General features: G+C 44.8%; 1 protein-coding gene across 2 annotated transcripts in view; it reads right to left on the bottom strand.

The window, feature by feature from the left end:
- The window catches only part of LOC137356959 (annexin A2-like), a 73,088-nt gene that overhangs the window by 13,042 nt on the left and 33,740 nt on the right, over positions 1-26,306 (bottom strand). For both annotated transcript variants that reach the window (XM_068022851.1, XM_068022849.1), the window contains exons 3-5: positions 2,970-3,066; positions 1,818-1,912; positions 396-509 (exon numbers count right to left, since the gene is read on the bottom strand). In XM_068022851.1, the coding sequence (XP_067878952.1) occupies positions 396-509; positions 1,818-1,912; positions 2,970-3,066 (306 nt within the window). The remainder of the gene's footprint in view (positions 1-395; positions 510-1,817; positions 1,913-2,969; positions 3,067-26,306) is intronic.

The following is a 26,306-nucleotide window of genomic DNA, read 5'->3' as shown; positions in this document are numbered from 1 at the left end:
GGAGGGTGGGGGGGGGGGGGGGGGGGGCGGGGGGAAGCTCCGTGTTTTTGAAGCCCTGAGGGAAATAAACGAGTCACGAGTAGGAAACGAGGTGCAGTGAGGGGAAACAGTGTGCAGGACGGAGGATTTGGGCCTTGGAGGGGAAAGAAGTCGGGAGTGATGATTATCACAGTATCAATGAGACAGAGCGAGAGAGACAGGAAGAGAGTGAAAGACAGAGAGAGATGGAAAGAGAGAGAGAGATACGGAGAGAGAGAGAGAGAGACAAACAGACACACACAGACCTGAGAGAAAGGGGACAGAGGGAAGATGCGAGATGGAGAGGAGAAACAGAGCTGACAGTCAGAAAGAGAGGCAGAAAGCGCAACTTGTCAGGCCAGCGACAGGAGGGTTACCTTCATCGTTTCTCTCAGCACCTGAGCATCTGACAGTGCTGGGGATTTTAAGAGTGAGAGCATGACGTTCTCAAGGTAACCAGACAACTTCTTTTTCAGCAATGTTTCCAAGTCCTGCAGACCAGACACAGAAGAATTTAAAGCTAACAAACTGGGCTAGATATCCCGGCCCCCCCCCATCGAGACGGGGAAACGCCAAATCTACGCTGACATTTCCCATTATAAGTGCGGACAGAGGGATAAATAACGAGCAATGGTGAACACAGAAGCGAGAGAATTTTTTGATCGGATGTCCTTGCGTTTGTGAATGTGTGTGTTAAAGCCTGGCTACCCGACCCCGACCAAACCCGACTACGTGTGTCGGGTTCGGGTCTGTATTCTGCATTCGGGTTGTGGGTCGGGTCTTTCTGGACTGTACGGTTTTGTTTCGTATCGTCTTCCTTTTAATCTACGATTTTTATTTTTCTGTTTCATTAATATGTTTGTCATTTTCGGGTCGGGCATTAAAAAAAAAATTAAAGGACTCGGTCCCGGTTCGGGTTTGGCTGTCGTCGGGTCAGGTTTTAATTTTATACCCGGGACAGGCTTTATTGCCCGTCACTCAGAGCAGCTAATCTCAGCTCCTCCCCTGGCACAACATCTTTGTATTTAAATAAAAGCAAAATACTGCGGATGCTGGAAATCTGAATCAGCATTTAAGGCAGTTTCGGTTTCACCTGAAACAAGCCTCCCCTAAGCACTCCCACAGACGCCAGGCAGCAAGAGACTCAAACTAACCACTTAGAATGACAGCTCCCCACTCACATACTGAACAAATCACATCTTCACTGTCTCTTTCAATAACACCTGCAGCAATGACATGTTGCCCTTGACATAGAAACAACTCCAAAATCTGCAGTTTCAGTGACTCTCGGGTCAGAATGTTGTGGGTTGGAGACCCCCCCACTGCAGACAACGGAACACACAATCCAGGCCGACACTCCCAGTGCCAGTACTGAGGGAGTGCCGCACTGTCGGGGGTGCCGTCTTTCAGATGAGACGTTAACCCGAGGCCCCCGTCTGCCCCTCTCAGGTGGCTGTTGGAAGAAGTTCTCCCTCCGAGATCTCTGCCCTCCTCCAATTCCGGTCTCTTGCCCATCCCCCCCGATTCCCATCGCTCCACCATTGGCGGCCGTGCCTTCAGCTGCCTGGGGGCCCTAAGCTCTGGAATTCCCTCCCGAAACCACTCCGCCTCTCTCTCCTCCTTCAAAAGCGACCTCTTTGACCAAGCTTTTGGTCGCCCGTCCCTTAATATCTCCTGCTGTGGCTCGGGGTCAAATTTTGTTTTGATAACGCTCCGGTGAAGCGCCTTGGGGATGTTTTACTACATTTGAAGGTGCTATATAAATGCAGGTTGTTGTTGGATTTCGTCAAGGCACTCACCGTTTTGTACTCCTTCTGGAAGGCCTTTGCGATGAGCTGCCTCTGCTCCCAGCTGCGGTTGCTGAGAATTCTGACAATGGTGGCCTCATCGACCCCTGTACAGAGGCAGGGAAAGAAACAGGAAGAGGTTAAAAGGGTCTGCAGGAGAGGCTGGGCGCTGCGGAGGGCTGTGGGGGAGGGGGGCGGGGGGGGGGGGGGAAGGGTCGTAATGCCCAGCAGCTGCTCTGCCGTTTAGTGGCTCACTTGGGTCGCGCCTGAGCTCGTGGGTTCGAGCCCATCCAGGCCGACATCCCCAGTGCCAGCACTGAGGGAAGTGCTGCACTGTCAGAGGCGCAGTCTTTCAGGGTGAGACATTAAATCGAGGCCCCCGTCTGCCCCTCTCAGGTAAAAGATCCCATGGGAAGAGTTCTCCCCAGTGTCCTGGGGGCCAATATTTATCCCTCAAGCAACATCACTTAAAAAAAAACAGATGATCTGGGTCATTATCACATTGCTGTCTGTGGGATCTTGCTGTGCGCAAATTGGCTGCTGCGGTTTCCGACATTGCAAAAAAGTGACCGCACTTCAAAACAAAAAGTACTTCATTGGCTGTGAAGCAGTTCGGGGCGGCCTAAGGCGGTGAAAGGCGCTATAGAAATGCAACTTCTGCTTTTTATCTCCCTTCACAGCAGCTTTGTGGGGGGGGGGGGGGGGGGGGGGGCGGGGCGGTGGTGTCTCCCGCCTCACTTCGCCCCCTTGTTGGGGCCATTGCCCGCCCACCCTCCCTGCACTGCTGTTCTCCACCCGCCACCCCCACCCCCTCCAGAGGTGCCGAGTGTCAATGGGGCGCCCGCGGCCATTCCTGGCGCGTTGAGCGCGGGCGGGGACCCTCGGCCAGGCTTGAATCCTGCTCTGACCTGACTGTCGACAGCTGGGGTCGCTGGACGCCAAAGCGGAGGGGGGAAGCGAGTGGCCTCCCCACCACCCCGTCATCTCCTTTGCTGAACTGAGAGCAACACATGAAAGCAGTGTGTGTGTGTGTGTGTGTGTGTGCAATTCCTCATCCTACCACTGAGTGGTGCCACCGCGCACCTCATTGGGGCTGCCCTCGGAAACTGGCTGGATTTGGAAGGGCAGGCAAGCAGCAAGCAGGGTTGGAAATCAGTAAAATACCTTTGGTATCGAGCGCTTTCTTCAAAGCCTCCACATCTTCAACAACAAAGAAGTTGGGATATGGTTTCACGGTAGCCAAAGTACCCCAGGTCATTGGCTGCAGAACAGAAAGAAAACATTCACAAGGATCTAATCGAGGGGTTCGGGTGGTTTATATAGAGAATAACAGATACCCGGGAGTGAGTTACAGACTGGAATCTAATCGAGGGGTTCGGGTGGTTTATATATAGAATAACAGATACCCGGGAGTGAGTTACAGACTGGAATCTAATCGAGGGGTTCAGGGGGTGTTTATATATAGAATAACAGATACCCGGGAGTGAGTTACTGACTGGAATCTAATCGAGGGGTTCGGGTGGTTTATATATAGAATAACAGATACCCGGGAGTGAGTTACAGACTAGAATCTAATCGAGGGGTTTGGGGTGGTTTATATATAGAATAATAGATACCCGGGAGTGAGTTACAGACTGGAATCTAATCGAGGGGTTCGGGTGGTTTATATATAGAATAACAGATACCCGGGAGTGAGTTACAGACTGGAATCTAATCGAGGGGTTCGGGTGGTTTACATATAGAATAACAGATACCCGGGAGTGAGTTACAGACTGGAATCTAATCGAGGGGTTCGGGTGGTTTATATATAGAATAACAGATACCCGGGAGTGAGTTACAGACTGGAATCTAATCGAGGGGTTCAGGGGGTGTTTATATATAGAATAACAGATACCCGGGCGTGAGTTACAGACTGGAATCTAATCGAGGGGTTCGGGTGGTTTATATATAGAATAACAGATACCCGGGAGTGAGTTACAGACTGGAATCTAATCGAGGGTTTCGGGGGGTTTATATATAGAATAACAGATACCCGGGAGTGAGTTACAGACTGGAATCTAATCGAGGGGTTCGGGTGGTTTGTATATAGAATAACAGATACCCGGGAGTGAGTTACAGACTGGAATCTAATCGTGGGGTTCGGGGGGTTTATATATAGAATAACAGATACCCGGGAGTGAGTTACAGACTGGAATCTAATCGAGTGGTTCGGGTGGTTTATATATAGAATAACAGATACCCGGGAGTGAGTTACAGACTGGAATCTAATCGAGGGGTTCGGGTGGTTTGTATATAGAATAACAGATACGCGGGAGTGAGTTACAGACTGGAATCTAATCGAGGGGTTCGGGTGGTTTATATATAGAACAGATACTCGGGAGTGAGTTACAGACTGGAATCGAATCGAGGGGTTCGGGTGGTTTATATATAGAATAACAGATACCCGGGAGTGAGTTACAGACTGGAATCTAATCGAGGGGTTCGGGGGGTTTATATATAGAATAACAGATACCCGGGAGTGAGTTACAGACTGGAATCTAATCGAGGGGTTCGGGTGGTTGATAGATAGAATAACAGATACCCGGGAGTGAGTTACAGACTGGAATCTAATCGAGGGGTTCGGGTGGTTTGTATATAGAATAACAGATACCCGGGAGTGAGTTACAGACTGGAATCTAATCGTGGGGTTCGGGGTGGTTTATATATAGAATAACAGATACCCGGGAGTGAGTTACAGACTGGAATCTAATCGAGGGGTTCGGGTGGTTTATATATAGAACAGATACCCGGGAGTGAGTTACAGACTGGAATCTAATCGAGGGGTTCGGGTGGTTTATATATAGAATAACAGATACCCGGGAGTGAGTTACAGACTGGAATCTAATCGAGAGGTTCGGGGGGTTTATATATAGAATAACAGATACCCGGGAGTGAGTTACAGACTGGAATCTAATCGAGGGGTTCGGGTGGTTTATATATAGAACAACAGATATCCGGGAGTGAGTTACAGACTGGAATCTAATCCAGGGGTTCGGGTGGTTTATATATAGAATAACAGATACCCAGGAGTGAGTTATAGACTGGAATCTAATCGAGGGGTTCGGGTGGTTTATATATAGAATAACAGATACCCGGGAGTGAGTTACAGACTGGAATCTAATCGAGGGGTTCGGGTGGTTTATATATAGAACAGATACCCGGGAGTGAGTTACAGACTGGAATCTAATCGAGGGGTTCGGGTGGTTTATATATAGAATAACAGATACCCGGGAGTGAGTTACAGACTGGAATCTAATTGAGGGGTTCGGGGGGTTTATATATAGAATAACAGATACCCGGGAGTGAGTTACAGACTGGAATCTAATCGAGGGGTTCGGGTGGTTTATATATAGAATAACAGATATCCGGGAGTGAGTTACAGACTGGAATCTAATCCAGGGGTTCGGGTGGTTTATATATAAAATAACAGATACCCAGGAATGAGTTACAGACTGGAATCTAATCAAGGGGTTCGGGTGGTTTATATATAGAATAACAGATATCCGGGAGTGAGTTACAGACTGGAATCTAATCGAGGGGTTCGGGGGTTTATGTATAGAACAACAGATACCCAGGAGTGAGTTACAGACTGGAATCTAATCAAGGGATTCGGGTGGTTTATATATAAAATAACAGATACCCAGGAATGAGGTACAGACTGGAATCTAATCGAGGGGTTCAGGTGGTTTATATATAGAACAGATACCCGGGAGTGAGTTACAGACTGGAATCTAATCGAGGGGTTCGGGTGGTTTATATATAGAATAACAGATACCCGGGAGTGAGTTACAGACTGGAATCTAATCGAGGGGTTCGGGTGGTTTATATATAGAATAACAGATATCCGGGAGTGAGTTACAGACTGGAATCTAATCCAGGGGTTCGGGTGGTTTATATATAGAATAACAGATACCCAGGAGTGAGTTATAGACTGGAATCTAATCGAGGGGTTCGGGTGGTTTATATATGGAATAACAGATACCGGGAGTGAGTTACAGACTAGAATCTAATCGAGGGGTTCGGGTGGTTTATATATAGAATAACAGATACCCGGGAGTGAGTTACAGGCTGGAATCTAATCGAGGGGTTCGGGGGTTTATATATAGAACAACAGATACCCGGTAGTGAGTTACAGACTAGAATCTAATCGAGGGGTTCGGGTGGTTTATATATAGAATAACAGATACCCGGGAGTGAGTTCCAGGCTGGAATCTAATCGAGGGGTTCGGGGGTTTATGTATAGAACAACAGATACCCGGTAGTGAGTTCCAGACTGGAATCTAATCAAGGGGGTCGGGGGGTTTATGTATAGAATAACAGATACCCGGGAGTGAGTTACAGACTGGAATCTAATCGAGGGATTCGGGTGGTTTATATATAGAATAACAGATACCCAGGAGTGAGCTACAGACTGGAATCTAATCGAGGGGTTCGGGTGGTTTATATATAGAATAACAGATACCCGGGAGTGAGTTACAGACTGGAATCTAATCAAGGGATTCGGGTGGTTTATATATAAAATAACAGATACCCAGGAATGAGTTACAGACTGGAATCTAATCGAGGGGTTCGGGGGGTTCATATATAGAATAACAGATACCCGGGAGTGAGTTACAGACTGGAATCTAATCGAGGGGTTCGGGTGGTTTGTATATAGAATAACAGATACGCGGGAGTGAGTTACAGACTGGAATCTAATCGAGGGGTTCGGGTGGTTTATATATAGAACAGATACCCGGGAGTGAGTTACAGACTGGAATCTAATCGAGGGGTTCGGGTGGTTTATATATAGAATAACAGATACCCGGGAGTGAGTTACAGACTGGAATCTAATCGAGGGGTTTGGGGGTTTATATATAGAATAACAGATACCCGGGAGTGAGTTACAGACTGGAATCTAATCGAGGGGTTCGGGTGGTTTATATACAGAATAACAGATACCCGGGAGTGAGTTACAGACTAGAATCTAATCGAGGGGTTCGGGTGGTTTATATATAGAATAACAGATACCCGGGAGTGAGTTACAGGCTGGAATCTAATCGAGGGGTTCGGGGGTTTATATATAGAACAACAGATACCCGGTAGTGAGTTACAGACTAGAATCAAATCGAGGGGTTCGGGTGGTTTATATATAGAATAACAGATACCCGGGAGTGAGTTACAGACTGGAATCTAATCGAGGGGTTCGGGTGGTTTATATATAGAATAACAGATACCCGGGAGTGAATTACAGACTGGAATCTAATCGAGGGGTTCGGGGTGGTTTATATATAGAATAACAGATACCCGGCAGTGAGTTACAGACTGGAATCTAATCAAGGGATTCGGGTGGTTTATATATAAAATAACAGATACCCAGGAATGAGTTACAGACTGGAATCTAATCGAGGGGTTCGGGGGGTTCATATATAGAATAACAGATACCCGGGAGTGAGTTACAGACTGGAATCTAATCGAGGGGTTCGGGTGGTTTGTATATAGAATAACAGATACGCGGGAGTGAGTTACAGACTGGAATCTAATCGAGGGGTTCGGGTGGTTTATATATAGAACAGATACCCGGGAGTGAGTTACAGACTGGAATCTAATCGAGGGGTTCGGGTGGTTTATATATAGAATAACAGATACCCGGGAGTGAGTTACAGACTGGAATCTAATCGAGGGGTTTGGGGGTTTATATATAGAATAACAGATACCCGGGAGTGAGTTACAGACTGGAATCTAATCGAGGGGTTCGGGTGGTTTGTATATAGAATAACAGATACGCGGGAGTGAGTTACAGACTGGAATCTAATCGAGGGGTTCGGGTGGTTTATATATAGAACAGATACTCGGGAGTGAGTTACAGACTGGAATCGAATCGAGGGGTTCGGGTGGTTTATATATAGAATAACAGATACCCGGGAGTGAGTTACAGACTGGAATCTAATCGAGGGGTTCGGGGGGTTTATATATAGAATAACAGATACCCGGGAGTGAGTTACAGACTGGAATCTAATCGAGGGGTTCGGGTGGTTGATAGATAGAATAACAGATACCCGGGAGTGAGTTACAGACTGGAATCTAATCGAGGGGTTCGGGTGGTTTGTATATAGAATAACAGATACCCGGGAGTGAGTTACAGACTGGAATCTAATCGTGGGGTTCGGGGTGGTTTATATATAGAATAACAGATACCCGGGAGTGAGTTACAGACCGGAATCTAATCGAGGGGTTCGGGGGGTTTATATATAGAATAACAGATACCCGGGAGTGAGTTACAGACTGGAATCTAATCGAGGGGTTCGGGGGGTTTATATATAGAATAACAGATACCCGGGAGTGAGTTACAGACTGGAATCTAATCGAGGGGTTCGGGTGGTTTGTATATAGAATAACAGATACGCGGGAGTGAGTTACAGACTGGAATCTAATCGAGGGGTTCGGGTGGTTTATATATAGAACAGATACCCGGGAGTGAGTTACAGACTGGAATCTAATCGAGGGGTTCGGGTGGTTTATATATAGAATAACAGATACCCGGGAGTGAGTTACAGACTGGAGTCTAATCGAGGGGTTTGGGGGTTTATATATAGAATAACAGATACCCGGGAGTGAGTTACAGACTGGAATCTAATCGAGGGGTTCGGGTGGTTTATATATAGAATAACAGATACCCGGGAGTGAGTTACAGACTGGAATCTAATCGAGGGTTTCGGGTGGTTTATATACAGAATAACAGATACCCGGGAGTGAGTTACAGACGAGAATCTAATCGAGGGGTTCGGGTGGTTTATATATAGAATAACAGATACCCGGGAGTGAGTTACAGGCTGGAATCTAATCGAGGGGTTCGGGGGTTTATATATAGAACAACAGATACCCGGTAGTGAGTTACAGACTAGAATCTAATCGACGGGTTCGGGTGGTTTATATATAGAATAACAGATACCCGGGAGTGAGTTCCAGGCTGGAATCTAATCGAGGGGTTCGGGGGTTTATGTATAGAACAACAGATACCCGGTAGTGAGTTCCAGACTGGAATCTAATCAAGGGGGTCGGGGGGTTTATGTATAGAATAACAGATACCCGGGAGTGAGTTACAGACTGGAATCTAATCGAGGGATTCGGGTGGTTTATATATAGAATAACAGATACCCAGGAGTGAGCTACAGACTGGAATCTAATCGAGGGGTTCGGGTGGTTTATATATAGAATAACAGATACCCGGGAGTGAGTTACAGACTGGAATCTAATCAAGGGATTCGGGTGGTTTATATATAAAATAACAGATACCCAGGAATGAGTTACAGACTGGAATCTAATCGAGGGGTTCGGGGGGTTCATATATAGAATAACAGATACCCGGGAGTGAGTTACAGACTGGAATCTAATCGAGGGGTTCGGGTGGTTTGTATATAGAATAACAGATACGCGGGAGTGAGTTACAGACTGGAATCTAATCGAGGGGTTCGGGTGGTTTATATATAGAACAGATACCCGGGAGTGAGTTACAGACTGGAATCTAATCGAGGGGTTCGGGTGGTTTATATATAGAATAACAGATACCCGGGAGTGAGTTACAGACTGGAATCTAATCGAGGGGTTTGGGGGTTTATATATAGAATAACAGATACCCGGGAGTGAGTTACAGACTGGAATCTAATCGAGGGGTTCGGGTGGTTTATATACAGAATAACAGATACCCGGGAGTGAGTTACAGACTAGAATCTAATCGAGGGGTTCGGGTGGTTTATATATAGAATAACAGATACCCGGGAGTGAGTTACAGGCTGGAATCTAATCGAGGGGTTCGGGGGTTTATATATAGAACAACAGATACCCGGTAGTGAGTTACAGACTAGAATCAAATCGAGGGGTTCGGGTGGTTTATATATAGAATAACAGATACCCGGGAGTGAGTTACAGACTGGAATCTAATCGAGGGGTTCGGGTGGTTTATATATAGAATAACAGATACCCGGGAGTGAATTACAGACTGGAATCTAATCGAGGGGTTCGGGGTGGTTTATATATAGAATAACAGATACCCGGCAGTGAGTTACAGACTGGAATCTAATCAAGGGATTCGGGTGGTTTATATATAAAATAACAGATACCCAGGAATGAGTTACAGACTGGAATCTAATCGAGGGGTTCGGGGGGTTCATATATAGAATAACAGATACCCGGGAGTGAGTTACAGACTGGAATCTAATCGAGGGGTTCGGGTGGTTTGTATATAGAATAACAGATACGCGGGAGTGAGTTACAGACTGGAATCTAATCGAGGGGTTCGGGTGGTTTATATATAGAACAGATACCCGGGAGTGAGTTACAGACTGGAATCTAATCGAGGGGTTCGGGTGGTTTATATATAGAATAACAGATACCCGGGAGTGAGTTACAGACTGGAATCTAATCGAGGGGTTTGGGGGTTTATATATAGAATAACAGATACCCGGGAGTGAGTTACAGACTGGAATCTAATCGAGGGGTTCGGGTGGTTTGTATATAGAATAACAGATACGCGGGAGTGAGTTACAGACTGGAATCTAATCGAGGGGTTCGGGTGGTTTATATATAGAACAGATACTCGGGAGTGAGTTACAGACTGGAATCGAATCGAGGGGTTCGGGTGGTTTATATATAGAATAACAGATACCCGGGAGTGAGTTACAGACTGGAATCTAATCGAGGGGTTCGGGGGGTTTATATATAGAATAACAGATACCCGGGAGTGAGTTACAGACTGGAATCTAATCGAGGGGTTCGGGTGGTTGATAGATAGAATAACAGATACCCGGGAGTGAGTTACAGACTGGAATCTAATCGAGGGGTTCGGGTGGTTTGTATATAGAATAACAGATACCCGGGAGTGAGTTACAGACTGGAATCTAATCGTGGGGTTCGGGGTGGTTTATATATAGAATAACAGATACCCGGGAGTGAGTTACAGACCGGAATCTAATCGAGGGGTTCGGGGGGTTTATATATAGAATAACAGATACCCGGGAGTGAGTTACAGACTGGAATCTAATCGAGGTGTTCGGGGGGTTTATATATAGAATAACAGATACCCGGGAGTGAGTTACAGACTGGAATCTAATCGAGGGGTTCGGGTGGTTTGTATATAGAATAACAGATACGCGGGAGTGAGTTACAGACTGGAATCTAATCGAGGGGTTCGGGTGGTTTATATATAGAACAGATACCCAAGAGTGAGTTACAGACTGGAATCTAATCGAGGGGTTCGGGTGGTTTATATATAGAATAACAGATACCCGGGAGTGAGTTACAGACTGGAGTCTAATCGAGGGGTTTGGGGGTTTATATATAGAATAACAGATACCCGGGAGTGAGTTACAGACTGGAATCTAATCGAGGGGTTCGGGTGGTTTATATATAGAATAACAGATACCCGGGAGTGAGTTACAGACTGGAATCTAATCGAGGGTTTCGGGTGGTTTATATACAGAATAACAGATACCCGGGAGTGAGTTACAGACTAGAATCTAATCGAGGGGTTCGGGTGGTTCATATATAGAATAACAGATACCCGGGAGTGAGTTGCAGGCTGGAATCTAATCGAGGGGTTCGGGGGTTTATATATAGAACAACAGATACCCGGTAGTGAGTTACAGACTAGAATCAAATCGAGGGGTTCGGGTGGTTTATATATAGAATAACAGATACCCGGGAGTGAGTTACAGGCTGGAATGTAATCGAGGGGTTCGGGGGTTTATGTATAGAACAACAGATACCGGGAGTGAGTTACAGACTGGAATCTAATCGAGGGGTTCGGGTGGTTTATATATAGAATAACAGATACCGGGAGTGAGTTACAGACTGGAATCTAATCGAGGGGTTCAGGTGGTTTATATATAGAATAACAGATACCCGGGAGTGAGTTACAGACTGGAATCTAATCGAGGGGTTCGGGGGGGGTTTATATATAGAATAACAGATACCCGGGAGTGAGTTACAGACTGGAATCTAATTGAGGGGTTCGGGTGGTTTGTATATAGAATAACAGATACCCGGGAGTGAGTTACAGACTAGAATCTAATCGAGGGGTTCGGGGTGGTTTATATATAGAATAACAGATACCCGGGAGTGAGTTACAGACTGGAATCTAATCGAGGGGTTCGGGTGGTTTATATATAGAATAACAGATACCCGGGAGTGAGTTACAGACTGGAATCTGATCGAGGGGTTCGGGTGGTTTATATATAGAATAACAGATACCCGGGAGTGAGTTACAGACTGGAATCTGATCGAGGGGTTCGGGTGGTTTATATATAGAATAACAGATACCCGGGAGTGAGTTACAGACTGGAATCTAATCGAGGGGTTCAGGTGGTTTGTATACAGAATAACAGATACCCGGGAGTGAGTTACAGACTGGAATCTAATCGAGGGGTTCGGGTGGTTTATATATAGAATAACAGATACCCGGGAGTGAGTTACAGACTAGTATCTAATCGAGGGGTTCGGGTGGTTTATATATAGAATAACAGATACCCGGGAGTGAGTTACAGACTGGAATCTAATCGAGGGGTTCGGGTGGTTTGTATATAGAATAACAGATACCCGGGAGTGAGTTACAGACTGGAATCTAATCGTGGGGTTCGGGGTGGTTTATATATAGAATAACAGATACCCGGGAGTGAGTTACAGACTGGAATCTAATCGAGGGGTTCGGGGGGTTTATATATAGAATAACAGATACCCGGGAGTGAGTTACAGACTGGAATCTAATCGAGGGGTTCGGGTGGTTTATATATAGAACAGATACCCGGGAGTGAGTTACAGACTGGAATCTAATCGAGGGGTTCGGGTGGTTTATATATAGAATAACAGATACCCGGGAGTGAGTTACAGACTGGAATCTAATCGAGAGGTTCGGGGGGTTTATATATAGAATAACAGATACCCGGGAGTGAGTTACAGACTGGAATCTAATCGAGGGGTTCGGGTGGTTTATATATAGAATAACAGATATCCGGGAGTGAGTTACAGACTGGAATCTAATCCAGGGGTTCGGGTGGTTTATATATAGAATAACAGATACCCAGGAGTGAGTTATAGACTGGAATCTAATCGAGGGGTTCGGGTGGTTTATATATAGAATAACAGATACCCGGGAGTGAGTTACAGACTGGAATCTAATCGAGGGGTTCGGGTGGTTTATATATAGAACAGATACCCGGGAGTGAGTTACAGACTGGAATCTAATCGAGGGGTTCGGGTGGTTTATATATAGAATAACAGATACCCGGGAGTGAGTTACAGACTGGAATCTAATTGAGGGGTTCGGGGGGTTTATATATAGAATAACAGATACCCGGGAGTGAGTTACAGACTGGAATCTAATCGAGGGGTTCGGGTGGTTTATATATAGAATAACAGATATCCGGGAGTGAGTTACAGACTGGAATCTAATCCAGGGGTTCGGGTGGTTTATATATAAAATAACAGATACCCAGGAATGAGTTACAGACTGGAATCTAATCAAGGGGTTCGGGTGGTTTATATATAGAATAACAGATATCCGGGAGTGAGTTACAGACTGGAATCTAATCGAGGGGTTCGGGGGTTTATGTATAGAACAACAGATACCCAGGAGTGAGTTACAGACTGGAATCTAATCAAGGGATTCGGGTGGTTTATATATAGAATAACAGATACCCGGGAGTGAGTTACAGACTGGAATCTAATCGAGGGATTCGGGTGGTTTATATATAGAATAACAGATACCCAGGAGTGAGTTACAGACTGGAATCTAATCGAGGGGTTCGGGTGGTTTATATATAAAATAACAGATACCCAGGAATGAGTTACAGACTGGAATCTAATCGAGGGGTTCGGGGGGTTCATATATAGAATAACAGATACCCGGGAGTGAGTTACAGACTGGAATCTAATCGAGGGGTTCGGGTGGTTTGTATATAGAATAACAGATACGCGGGAGTGAGTTACAGACTGGAATCTAATCGAGGGGTTCGGGTGGTTTATATATAGAACAGATACCCGGGAGTGAGTTACAGACTGGAATCTAATCGAGGGGTTCGGGTGGTTTATATATAGAATAACAGATACCCGGGAGTGAGTTACAGACTGGAATCTAATCGAGGGGTTTGGGGGTTTATATATAGAATAACAGATACCCGGGAGTGAGTTACAGACTGGAATCTAATCGAGGGGTTCGGGTGGTTTATATACAGAATAACAGATACCCGGGAGTGAGTTACAGACTAGAATCTAATCGAGGGGTTCGGGTGGTTTATATATAGAATAACAGATACCCGGGAGTGAGTTACAGGCTGGAATCTAATCGAGGGGTTCGGGGGTTTATATATAGAACAACAGATACCCGGTAGTGAGTTACAGACTGGAATCAAATCGAGGGGTTCGGGTGGTTTATATATAGAATAACAGATACCCGGGAGTGAGTTACAGGCTGGAATGTAATCGAGGGGTTCGGGGGTTTATGTATAGAACAACAGATACCGGGAGTGAGTTACAGACTGGAATCTAATCGAGGGGTTCGGGTGGTTTATATATAGAATAACAGATACCCGGGAGTGAGTTACAGACTGGAATCTAATCGAGGGGTTCGGGTGGTTTATATATAGAATAACAGATACCCGGGAGTGAGTTACAGACTGGAATCTAATCGAGAGGTTCGGGGGGTTTATATATAGAATAACAGATACCCGGGAGTGAGTTACAGACTGGAATCTAATCGAGGGGTTCGGGTGGTTTATATATAGAATAACAGATATCCGGGAGTGAGTTACAGACTGGAATCTAATCGAGGGGTTCGGGTGGTTTATATATAGAATAACAGATACCCGGGAGTGAGTTACAGACTGGAATCTAATCGAGAGGTTCGGGGGGTTTATATATAGAATAACAGATACCCGGGAGTGAGTTACAGACTGGAATCTAATCGAGGGGTTCGGGTGGTTTATATATAGAATAACAGATATCCGGGAGTGAGTTACAGACTGGAATCTAATCCAGGGGTTCGGGTGGTTTACATATAGAATAACAGATACCCAGGAGTGAGTTATAGACTGGAATCTAATCGAGGGGTTCGGGTGGTTTATATATAGAATAACAGATACCCGGGAGTGAGTTACAGACTGGAATCTAATCGAGGGGTTCGGGTGGTTTATATATAGAACAGATACCCGGGAGTGAGTTACAGACTGGAATCTAATCGAGGGGTTCGGGTGGTGTATATATAGAATAACAGATACCCGGGAGTGAGTTACAGACTGGAATCTAATTGAGGGGTTCGGGGGGTTTATATATAGAATAACAGATACCCGGGAGTGAGTTGCAGACTGGAATCTAATCGAGGGGTTCGGGTGGTTTATATATAGAATAACAGATATCCGGGAGTGAGTTACAGACTGGAATCTAATCGAGGGGTTCGGGTGGTTTATATATAGAATAACAGATACCCGGGAGTGAGTTACAGACTGGAATCTAATTGAGGGGTTCGGGGGGTTGATATATAGAATAACAGATACCCGGGAGTGAGTTACAGACTGGAATCTAATCGAGGGGTTCGGGTGGTTTATATATAGAATAACAGATACCCAGGAGTGAGTTATAGACTGGAATCTAATCGAGGGGTTCGGGTGGTTTATATATAGAATAACAGATACCGGGAGTGAGTTACAGACTGGAATCTAATCGAGGGGTTCGGGGGGTTTATATGTCGAATAACAGATACCCGGGAGTGAGTTACAGACTGGAATCTAATCGAGGGGTTCGGGTGGTTTATATATAGAATAACAGATACCCGGGAGTGAGTTCCAGGCTGGAATCTAATCGAGGGGTTCGGGGGTTTATGTATAGAACAACAGATACCCGGTAGTGAGTTCCAGACTGGAATCTAATCGAGGGGGTCGGGGGGTTTATGTATAGAATAACAGATACCCGGGAGTGAGTTACAGACTGGAATCTAATCGAGGGATTCGGGTGGTTTATATATAGAATAACAGATACCCAGGAGTGAGTTACAGACTGGAATCTAATCGAGGGGTTCGGGTGGTTTATATATAAAATAACAGATACCCAGGAATGAGTTACAGACTGGAATCTAATCGAGGGGTTCGGGGGGTTCATATATAGAATAACAGATACCCGGGAGTGAGTTACAGACTGGAATCTAATCGAGGGGTTCGGGTGGTTTGTATATAGAATAACAGATACGCGGGAGTGAGTTACAGACTGGAATCTAATCGAGGGGTTCGGGTGGTTTATATATAGAACAGATACCCGGGAGTGAGTTACAGACTGGAATCTAATCGAGGGGTTCGGGTGGTTTATATATAGAATAACAGATACCCGGGAGTGAGTTACAGACTGGAATCTAATCGAGGGGTTTGGGGGTTTATATATAGAATAACAGATACCCGGGAGTGAGTTACAGACTGGAATCTAATCGAGGGGTTCGGGTGGTTTATATACAGAATAACAGATACCCGGGAGTGAGTTACAGACTAGAATCTAATCGAGGGGTTCGGGTGGTTTATATATAGAATAACAGATACCCGGGAGTGAGTTACAGGCTGGAATCTAATCGAGGGGTTCGGGGGTTTATATATAGAACAACAGATACCCGGTAGTGAGTTACAGACTAGAATCAAATCGAGGGGTTCGGGTGGTTTATATATAGAATAACAGATACCCGGGAGTGAGTTACAGACTGGAATCTAATCGAGAGGTTCGGGGGGTTTATATATAGAATAACAGATACCCGGGAGTGAGTTACAGACTGGAATCTAATCGAGGGGTTCGGGTGGTTTATATATAGAATAACAGATATCCGGGAGTGAGTTACAGACTGGAATCTAATCGAGGGGTTCGGGTGGTTTATATATAGAATAACAGATACCCGGGAGTGAGTTACAGACTGGAATCTAATCGAGAGGTTCGGGGGGTTTATATATAGAATAACAGATACCCGGGAGTGAGTTACAGACTGGAATCTAATCGAGGGGTTCGGGTGGTTTATATATAGAATAACAGATATCCGGGAGTGAGTTACAGACTGGAATCTAATCCAGGGGTTCGGGTGGTTTACATATAGAATAACAGATACCCAGGAGTGAGTTATAGACTGGAATCTAATCGAGGGGTTCGGGTGGTTTATATATAGAATAACAGATACCCGGGAGTGAGTTACAGACTGGAATCTAATCGAGGGGTTCGGGTGGTTTATATATAGAACAGATACCCGGGAGTGAGTTACAGACTGGAATCTAATCGAGGGGTTCGGGTGGTTTATATATAGAATAACAGATACCCGGGAGTGAGTTACAGACTGGAATCTAATTGAGGGGTTCGGGGGGTTTATATATAGAATAACAGATACCCGGGAGTGAGTTGCAGACTGGAATCTAATCGAGGGGTTCGGGTGGTTTATATATAGAATAACAGATATCCGGGAGTGAGTTACAGACTGGAATCTAATTGAGGGGTTCGGGTGGTTTATATATAGAATAACAGATACCCGGGAGTGAGTTACAGACTGGAATCTAATTGAGGGGTTCGGGGGGTTGATATATAGAATAACAGATACCCGGGAGTGAGTTACAGACTGGAATCTAATCGAGGGGTTCGGGGGGTTTATATGTCGAATAACAGATACCCGGGAGTGAGTTACAGACTGGAATCTAATCGAGGGGTTCGGGTGGTTTATATATAGAATAACAGATACCCGGGAGTGAGTTCCAGGCTGGAATCTAATCGAGGGGTTCGGGGGTTTATGTATAGAACAACAGATACCCGGTAGTGAGTTCCAGACTGGAATCTAATCGAGGGGGTCGGGGGGTTTATGTATAGAATAACAGATACCCGGGAGTGAGTTACAGACTGGAATCTAATCGAGGGATTCGGGTGGTTTATATATAGAATAACAGATACCCAGGAGTGAGTTACAGACTGGAATCTAATCGAGGGGTTCGGGTGGTTTATATATAAAATAACAGATACCCAGGAATGAGTTACAGACTGGAATCTAATCGAGGGGTTCGGGGGGTTCATATATAGAATAACAGATACCCGGGAGTGAGTTACAGACTGGAATCTAATCGAGGGGTTCGGGTGGTTTGTATATAGAATAACAGATACGCGGGAGTGAGTTACAGACTGGAATCTAATCGAGGGGTTCGGGTGGTTTATATATAGAACAGATACCCGGGAGTGAGTTACAGACTGGAATCTAATCGAGGGGTTCGGGTGGTTTATATATAGAATAACAGATACCCGGGAGTGAGTTACAGACTGGAATCTAATCGAGGGGTTTGGGGGTTTATATATAGAATAACAGATACCCGGGAGTGAGTTACAGACTGGAATCTAATCGAGGGGTTCGGGTGGTTTATATACAGAATAACAGATACCCGGGAGTGAGTTACAGACTAGAATCTAATCGAGGGGTTCGGGTGGTTTATATATAGAATAACAGATACCCGGGAGTGAGTTACAGGCTGGAATCTAATCGAGGGGTTCGGGGGTTTATATATAGAACAACAGATACCCGGTAGTGAGTTACAGACTAGAATCAAATCGAGGGGTTCGGGTGGTTTATATATAGAATAACAGATACCCGGGAGTGAGTTACAGGCTGGAATGTAATCGAGGGGTTCGGGGGTTTATGTATAGAACAACAGATACCGGGAGTGAGTTACAGACTGGAATCTAATCGAGGGGTTCGGGTGGTTTATATATAGAATAACAGATACCCGGGAGTGAGTTACAGACTGGAATCTAATCCAGGGGTTCGGGTGGTTTATATCTCGAATAACAGATACCGGGAGTGAGTTACAGACTGGAATCTAATCGAGGGGTTCAGGTGGTTTATATATAGAATAACAGATACCCGGGAGTGAGTTACAGACTGGAATCTAATCGAGGGGTTCGGGGGGGTTTATATATAGAATAACAGATACCCGGGAGTGAGTTACAGACTGGAATCTAATTGAGGGGTTCGGGTGGTTTGTATATAGAATAACAGATACCCGGGAGTGAGTTACAGACTAGAATCTAATCGAGGGGTTCGGGGTGGTTTATATATAGAATAACAGATACCCGGGAGTGAGTTACAGACTGGAATCTAATCGAGGGGTTCGGGGGGTTTATATATAGAATAACAGATACCCGGGAGTGAGTTACAGACTGGAATCTAATCGAGGGGTTCGGGTGGTTTATATATAGAATAACAGATACCCGGGAGTGAGTTACAGACTGGAATCTAATCGAGGGGTTCGGGTGGTTTATATATAGAATAACAGATACCCGGGAGTGAGTTACAGACTGGAATCTAATCGAGAGGTTCGGGGGGTTTATATATAGAATAACAGATACCCGGGAGTGAGTTACAGACTGGAATCTAATCGAGGGGTTCGGGTGGTTTATATATAGAATAACAGATATCCGGGAGTGAGTTACAGACTGGAATCTAATCCAGGGGTTCGGGTGGTTTATATATAGAATAACAGATACCCAGGAGTGAGTTATAGACTGGAATCTAATCGAGGGGTTCGGGTGGTTTATATATAGAATAACAGATACCCGGGAGTGAGTTACAGACTGGAATCTAATCGAGGGGTTCGGGTGGTTTATATATAGAACAGATACCCGGGAGTGAGTTACAGACTGGAATCTAATCGAGGGGTTCGGGTGGTTTATATATAGAATAACAGATACCCGGGAGTGAGTTACAGACTGGAATCTAATCGAGGGGTTCGGGTGGTTTATATATAGAATAACAGATATCCGGGAGTGAGTTACAGACTGGAATCTAATCCAAAGGTTCGGGTGATTTATATATAGAATAACAGATACCCAGGAGTGAGTTATAGACTGGAATCTAATCGAGGGGTTCGGGTGGTTTATATATAGAATAACAGATACCCGGGAGTGAGTTATAGACTGGAATCTAATCGAGGGGTTCGGGTGGTTTTTATATATGGAATAACAGATACCGGGAGTGAGTTACAGACTGGAATCTAATCGAGGGGTTCGGGTGGTTTATATATAGAATAACAGATACCGGGAGTGAGTTACAGACTGGAATCTAATCGAGGGGTTCGGGTGGTTTATATATAGAATAACAGATACCCGGGAGTGAGTTACAGACTGGAATCTAATCGAGGGGTTCGGGTGGTTTATATATAGAATAACAGATACCGGGAGTGAGTTACAGACTGGAATCTAATCGAGGGGTTCGGGTGGTTTATATATAGAATAACAGATACCCGGGAGTGAGTTGCAGACTGGAATCTAATCGAGGGGTTCGGGTGGTTTATATATAGAATAACAGATACCCGGGAGTGAGTTACAGACTAGTATCTAATCGAGGGGTTCGGGTGGTTTATATATAGAATAACAGATACCCGGGAGTGAGTTACAGACTGGAATCTAATCGAGGGGTTCGGGTGGTTTGTATATAGACTAACAGATACCCGGGAGTGAGTTACAGACTGGAATCTAATCGTGGGGTTCGGGGTGGTTTATATATAGAATAACAGATACCCGGGAGTGAGTTACAGACTGGAATCTAATCGAGGGGTTCGGGGGGTTTATATATAGAATAACAGATACCCGGGAGTGAGTTACAGACTGGAATCTAATCGAGGGGTTCGGGTGGTTTATATATAGAATAACAGATACCCGGGAGTGAGTTACAGACTGGAATCTAATCGAGGGGTTCGGGTGGTTTATATATAGAATAACAGATACCCGGGAGTGAGTTACAGACTGGAATCTAATCGAGAGGTTCGGGGGGTTTATATATAGAATAACAGATACCCGGGAGTGAGTTACAGACTGGAATCTAATCGAGGGGTTCGGGTGGTTTATATATAGAATAACAGATATCCGGGAGTGAGTTACAGACTGGAATCTAATCCAGGGGTTCGGGTGGTTTATATATAGAATAACAGATACCCAGGAGTGAGTTATAGACTGGAATCTAATCGAGGGGTTCGGGTGGTTTATATATAGAATAACAGATACCCGGGAGTGAGTTACAGACTGGAATCTAATCGAGGGGTTCGGGTGGTTTATATATAGAATAACAGATACCCGGGAGTGAGTTACAGACTGGAATCTAATCGAGGGGTTCGGGTGGTTTATATATAGAATAACAGATACCCGGGAGTGAGTTACAGACTGGAATCTAATCGAGAGGTTCGGGGGGTTTATATATAGAATAACAGATACCCGGGAGTGAGTTACAGACTGGAATCTAATCGAGGGGTTCGGGTGGTTTATATATAGAATAACAGATATCCGGGAGTGAGTTACAGACTGGAATCTAATCCAGGGGTTCGGGTGGTTTATATATAGAATAACAGATACCCAGGAGTGAGTTATAGACTGGAATCTAATCGAGGGGTTCGGGTGGTTTATATATAGAATAACAGATACCCGGGAGTGAGTTACAGACTGGAATCTAATCGAGGGGTTCGGGTGGTTTATATATAGAACAGATACCCGGGAGTGAGTTACAGACTGGAATCTAATCGAGGGGTTCGGGTGGTTTATATATAGAATAACAGATACCCGGGAGTGAGTTACAGACTGGAATCTAATCGAGGGGTTCGGGTGGTTTATATATAGAATAACAGATATCCGGGAGTGAGTTACAGACTGGAATCTAATCCAAAGGTTCGGGTGATTTATATATAGAATAACAGATACCCAGGAGTGAGTTATAGACTGGAATCTAATCGAGGGGTTCGGGTGGTTTATATATAGAATAACAGATACCCGGGAGTGAGTTATAGACTGGAATCTAATCGAGGGGTTCGGGTGGTTTTTATATATGGAATAACAGATACCGGGAGTGAGTTACAGACTGGAATCTAATCGAGGGGTTCGGGTGGTTTATATATAGAATAACAGATACCGGGAGTGAGTTACAGACTGGAATCTAATCGAGGGGTTCGGGTGGTTTATATATAGAATAACAGATACCCGGGAGTGAGTTACAGACTGGAATCTAATCGAGGGGTTCGGGTGGTTTATATATAGAATAACAGATACCGGGAGTGAGTTACAGACTGGAATCTAATCGAGGGGTTCGGGTGGTTTATATATAGAATAACAGATACCCGGGAGTGAGTTGCAGACTGGAATCTAATCGAGGGGTTCGGGTGGTTTATATATAGAATAACAGATACCCGGGAGTGAGTTACAGACTAGTATCTAATCGAGGGGTTCGGGTGGTTTATATATAGAATAACAGATACCCGGGAGTGAGTTACAGACTGGAATCTAATCGAGGGGTTCGGGTGGTTTGTATATAGACTAACAGATACCCGGGAGTGAGTTACAGACTGGAATCTAATCGTGGGGTTCGGGGTGGTTTATATATAGAATAACAGATACCCGGGAGTGAGTTACAGACTGGAATCTAATCGAGGGGTTCGGGGGGTTTATATATAGAATAACAGATACCCGGGAGTGAGTTACAGACTGGAATCTAATCGAGGGGTTCGGGTGGTTTATATATAGAATAACAGATACCCGGGAGTGAGTTACAGACTGGAATCTAATCGAGGGGTTCGGGTGGTTTATATATAGAATAACAGATACCCGGGAGTGAGTTACAGACTGGAATCTAATCGAGAGGTTCGGGGGGTTTATATATAGAATAACAGATACCCGGGAGTGAGTTACAGACTGGAATCTAATCGAGGGGTTCGGGTGGTTTATATATAGAATAACAGATATCCGGGAGTGAGTTACAGACTGGAATCTAATCCAGGGGTTCGGGTGGTTTATATATAGAATAACAGATACCCAGGAGTGAGTTATAGACTGGAATCTAATCGAGGGGTTCGGGTGGTTTATATATAGAATAACAGATACCCGGGAGTGAGTTACAGACTGGAATCTAATCGAGGGGTTCGGGTGGTTTATATATAGAACAGATACCCGGGAGTGAGTTACAGACTGGAATCTAATCGAGGGGTTCGGGTGGTTTATATATAGAATAACAGATACCCGGGAGTGAGTTACAGACTAGAATCTAATCGTGGGGTTCGGGGTGGTTTATATATAGAATAACAGATACCCGGGAGTGAGTTACAGACTGGAATCTAATCGAGGGGTTCGGGTGGTTTATGTATAGAATAACAGATACCCGGGAGTGAGTTCCAGACTGGAATCTGATCGAGGGGTTCGGGTGGTTTATATATAGAATAACAGATACCCGGGAGTGAGTTACAGACTGGAATCTGATCGAGGGGTTCGGGTGGTTTATATATAGAATAACAGATACCCGGGAGTGAGTTACAGACTAGAATCTAATCGAGGGGTTCGTGTGGTTTATATATAGAATAACAGATACCCGGGAGTGAGTTGCAGACTGGAATCTAATCGAGGGGTTCGGGTGGTTTATATATAGAATAACAGATACCCGGGAGTGAGTTACAGACTAGTATCTAATCGAGGGGTTCGGGTGGTTTATATATAGAATAACAGATACCCGGGAGTGAGTTACAGACTGGAATCTAATCGAGGGGTTCGGGTGGTTTGTATATAGAATAACAGATACCCGGGAGTGAGTTACAGACTGGAATCTAATCGTGGGGTTCGGGGTGGTTTATATATAGAATAACAGATACCCGGGAGTGAGTTACAGACTGGAATCTAATCGAGGGGTTCGGGGGGTTTATATATAGAATAACAGATACCCGGGAGTGAGTTACAGACTAGAATCTAATCGAGGGGTTCGGGTGGTTTATATATAGAATAACAGATACCCGGGAGTGAGTTACAGGCTGGAATGTAATCGAGGGGTTCGGGGGTTTATGTATAGAACAACAGATACCCGGGAGTGAGTTACAGACTGGAATCTAATCGAGGGGTTCGGGGGGTTTATATATAGAATAACAGATACCCGGGAGTGAGTTACAGACTAGAATCTAATCGAGGGGTTCGGGTGGTTTATATATAGAATAACAGATACCGGGAGTGAGTTACAGACTGGAATCTAATCGAGGGGTTCGGGTGGTTTATATATAGAATAACAGATACCCGGGAGTGAGTTACAGACTGGAATCTAATCCAGGGGTTCGGGTGGTTTATATATAGAATAACAGATACCGGGAGTGAGTTACAGACTGGAATCTAATCGAGGGGTTCAGGTGGTTTATATATAGAATAACAGATACCCGGGAGTGAGTTACAGACTGGAATCTAATCGAGGGGTTCGGGGGGGTTTATATATAGAATAACAGATACCCGGGAGTGAGTTACAGACTGGAATCTAATCGAGGGGTTCGGGTGGTTTGTATATAGAATAAAAGATACCCGGGAGTGAGTTACAGACTAGAATCTAATCGTGGGGTTCGGGGTGGTTTATATATAGAATAACAGATACCCGGGAGTGAGTTACAGACTGGAATCTAATCGAGGGGTTCGGGTGGTTTATGTATAGAATAACAGATACCCGGGAGTGAGTTCCAGACTGGAATCTGATCGAGGGGTTCGGGTGGTTTATATATAGAATAACAGATACCCGGGAGTGAGTTACAGACTGGAATCTGATCGAGGGGTTCGGGTGGTTTATATATAGAATAACAGATACCCGGGAGTGAGTTACAGACTAGAATCTAATCGAGGGGTTCGTGTGGTTTATATATAGAATAACAGATACCCGGGAGTGAGTTGCAGACTGGAATCTAATCGAGGGGTTCGGGTGGTTTATATATAGAATAACAGATACCCGGGAGTGAGTTACAGACTAGTATCTAATCGAGGGGTTCGGGTGGTTTATATATAGAATAACAGATACCCGGGAGTGAGTTACAGACTGGAATCTAATCGAGGGGTTCGGGTGGTTTGTATATAGAATAACAGATACCCGGGAGTGAGTTACAGACTGGAATCTAATCGTGGGGTTCGGGGTGGTTTATATATAGAATAACAGATACCCGGGAGTGAGTTACAGACTGGAATCTAATCGAGGGGTTCGGGGGGTTTATATATAGAATAACAGATACCCGGGAGTGAGTTACAGACTGGAATCTAATCGAGGGGTTCGGGTGGTTTATATATAGAACAGATACCCGGGAGTGAGTTACAGACTGGAATCTAATCGAGGGGTTCGGGTGGTTTATATATAGAATAACAGATACCCGGGAGTGAGTTACAGACTGGAATCTAATCGAGAGATTCGGGGGGTTTATATATAGAATAACAGATACCCGGGAGTGAGTTACAGACTGGAATCTAATCGAGGGGTTCGGGTGGTTTATATATAGAATAACAGATATCCGGGAGTGAGTTACAGACTGGAATCTAATCCAGGGGTTCGGGTGGTTTATATATAGAATAACAGATACCCAGGAGTGAGTTATAGACTGGAATCTAATCGAGGGGTTCGGGTGGTTTATATATAGAATAACAGATACCCGGGAGTGAGTTACAGACTGGAATCTAATCGAGGGGTTCGGGTGGTTTATATATAGAATAACAGATACCCGGGAGTGAGTTACAGACTGGAATCTAATCGAGGGGTTCGGGTGGTTTATATATAGAATAACAGATATCCGGGAGTGAGTTACAGACTGGAACCTAATCCAGGGGTTCGGGTGGTTTATATATAGAATAACAGATACCCAGGAGTGAGTTATAGACTGGAATCTAATCGAGGGGTTCGGGTGGTTTATATATAGAATAACAGATACCCGGGAGTGAGTTATAGACTGGAATCTAATCGAGGGGTTCGGGTGGTTTTTATATATGGAATAACAGATACCGGGAGTGAGTTACAGACTGGAATCTAATCGAGGGGTTCGGGTGGTTTATATATAGAATAACAGATACCGGGAGTGAGTTACAGACTGGAAGCTAATCGAGGGGTTCGGGGGGTTTATAAGTCGAATAACAGATACCCGGGAGTGAGTTACAGACTGGAATCTAATCGAGGGGTTCGGGTGGTTTATATACAGAATAACAGATACCCGGGAGTGAGTTACAGACTAGAATCTAATCGAGGGGTTCGGGTGGTTTATATATAGAATAACAGATACCCGGGAGTGAGTTCCAGGCTGGAATCTAATCGAGGGGTTCGGGGGTTTATGTATAGAACAACAGATACCCGGTAGTGAGTTACAGACTGGAATCTAATCGAGGGGTCGGGGGGTTTATGTATAGAATAACAGATACCCGGGAGTGAGTTACAGACTGGAATCTAATCTAGGGGTTCGGGTGGTTTATATATAGAATAACAGATACCCGGGAGTGAGTTACAGACTGGAATCTAATCAAGGGATTCGGGTGGTTTATATATAAAATAACAGATACCCAGGAGTGAGTTACAGACTGGAATCTAATCAAGGGATTCGGGTGGTTTATATATAAAATAACAGATACCCGGGAGTGAGTTACAGACTGGAATCTAATCGAGGGGTTCGGGGGGTTTATATATAGAATAACAGA

The sequence above is a fragment of the Heterodontus francisci genome, chromosome 46 (assembly GCF_036365525.1).
Source record: "Heterodontus francisci isolate sHetFra1 chromosome 46, sHetFra1.hap1, whole genome shotgun sequence".
In the NCBI taxonomy this organism is placed as follows: Eukaryota; Metazoa; Chordata; class Chondrichthyes; order Heterodontiformes; family Heterodontidae; genus Heterodontus; species Heterodontus francisci.
The sequence above is the reverse complement of the archived record's forward strand: the minus strand, read 5'-3'. Positions and strand labels throughout refer to the sequence as shown.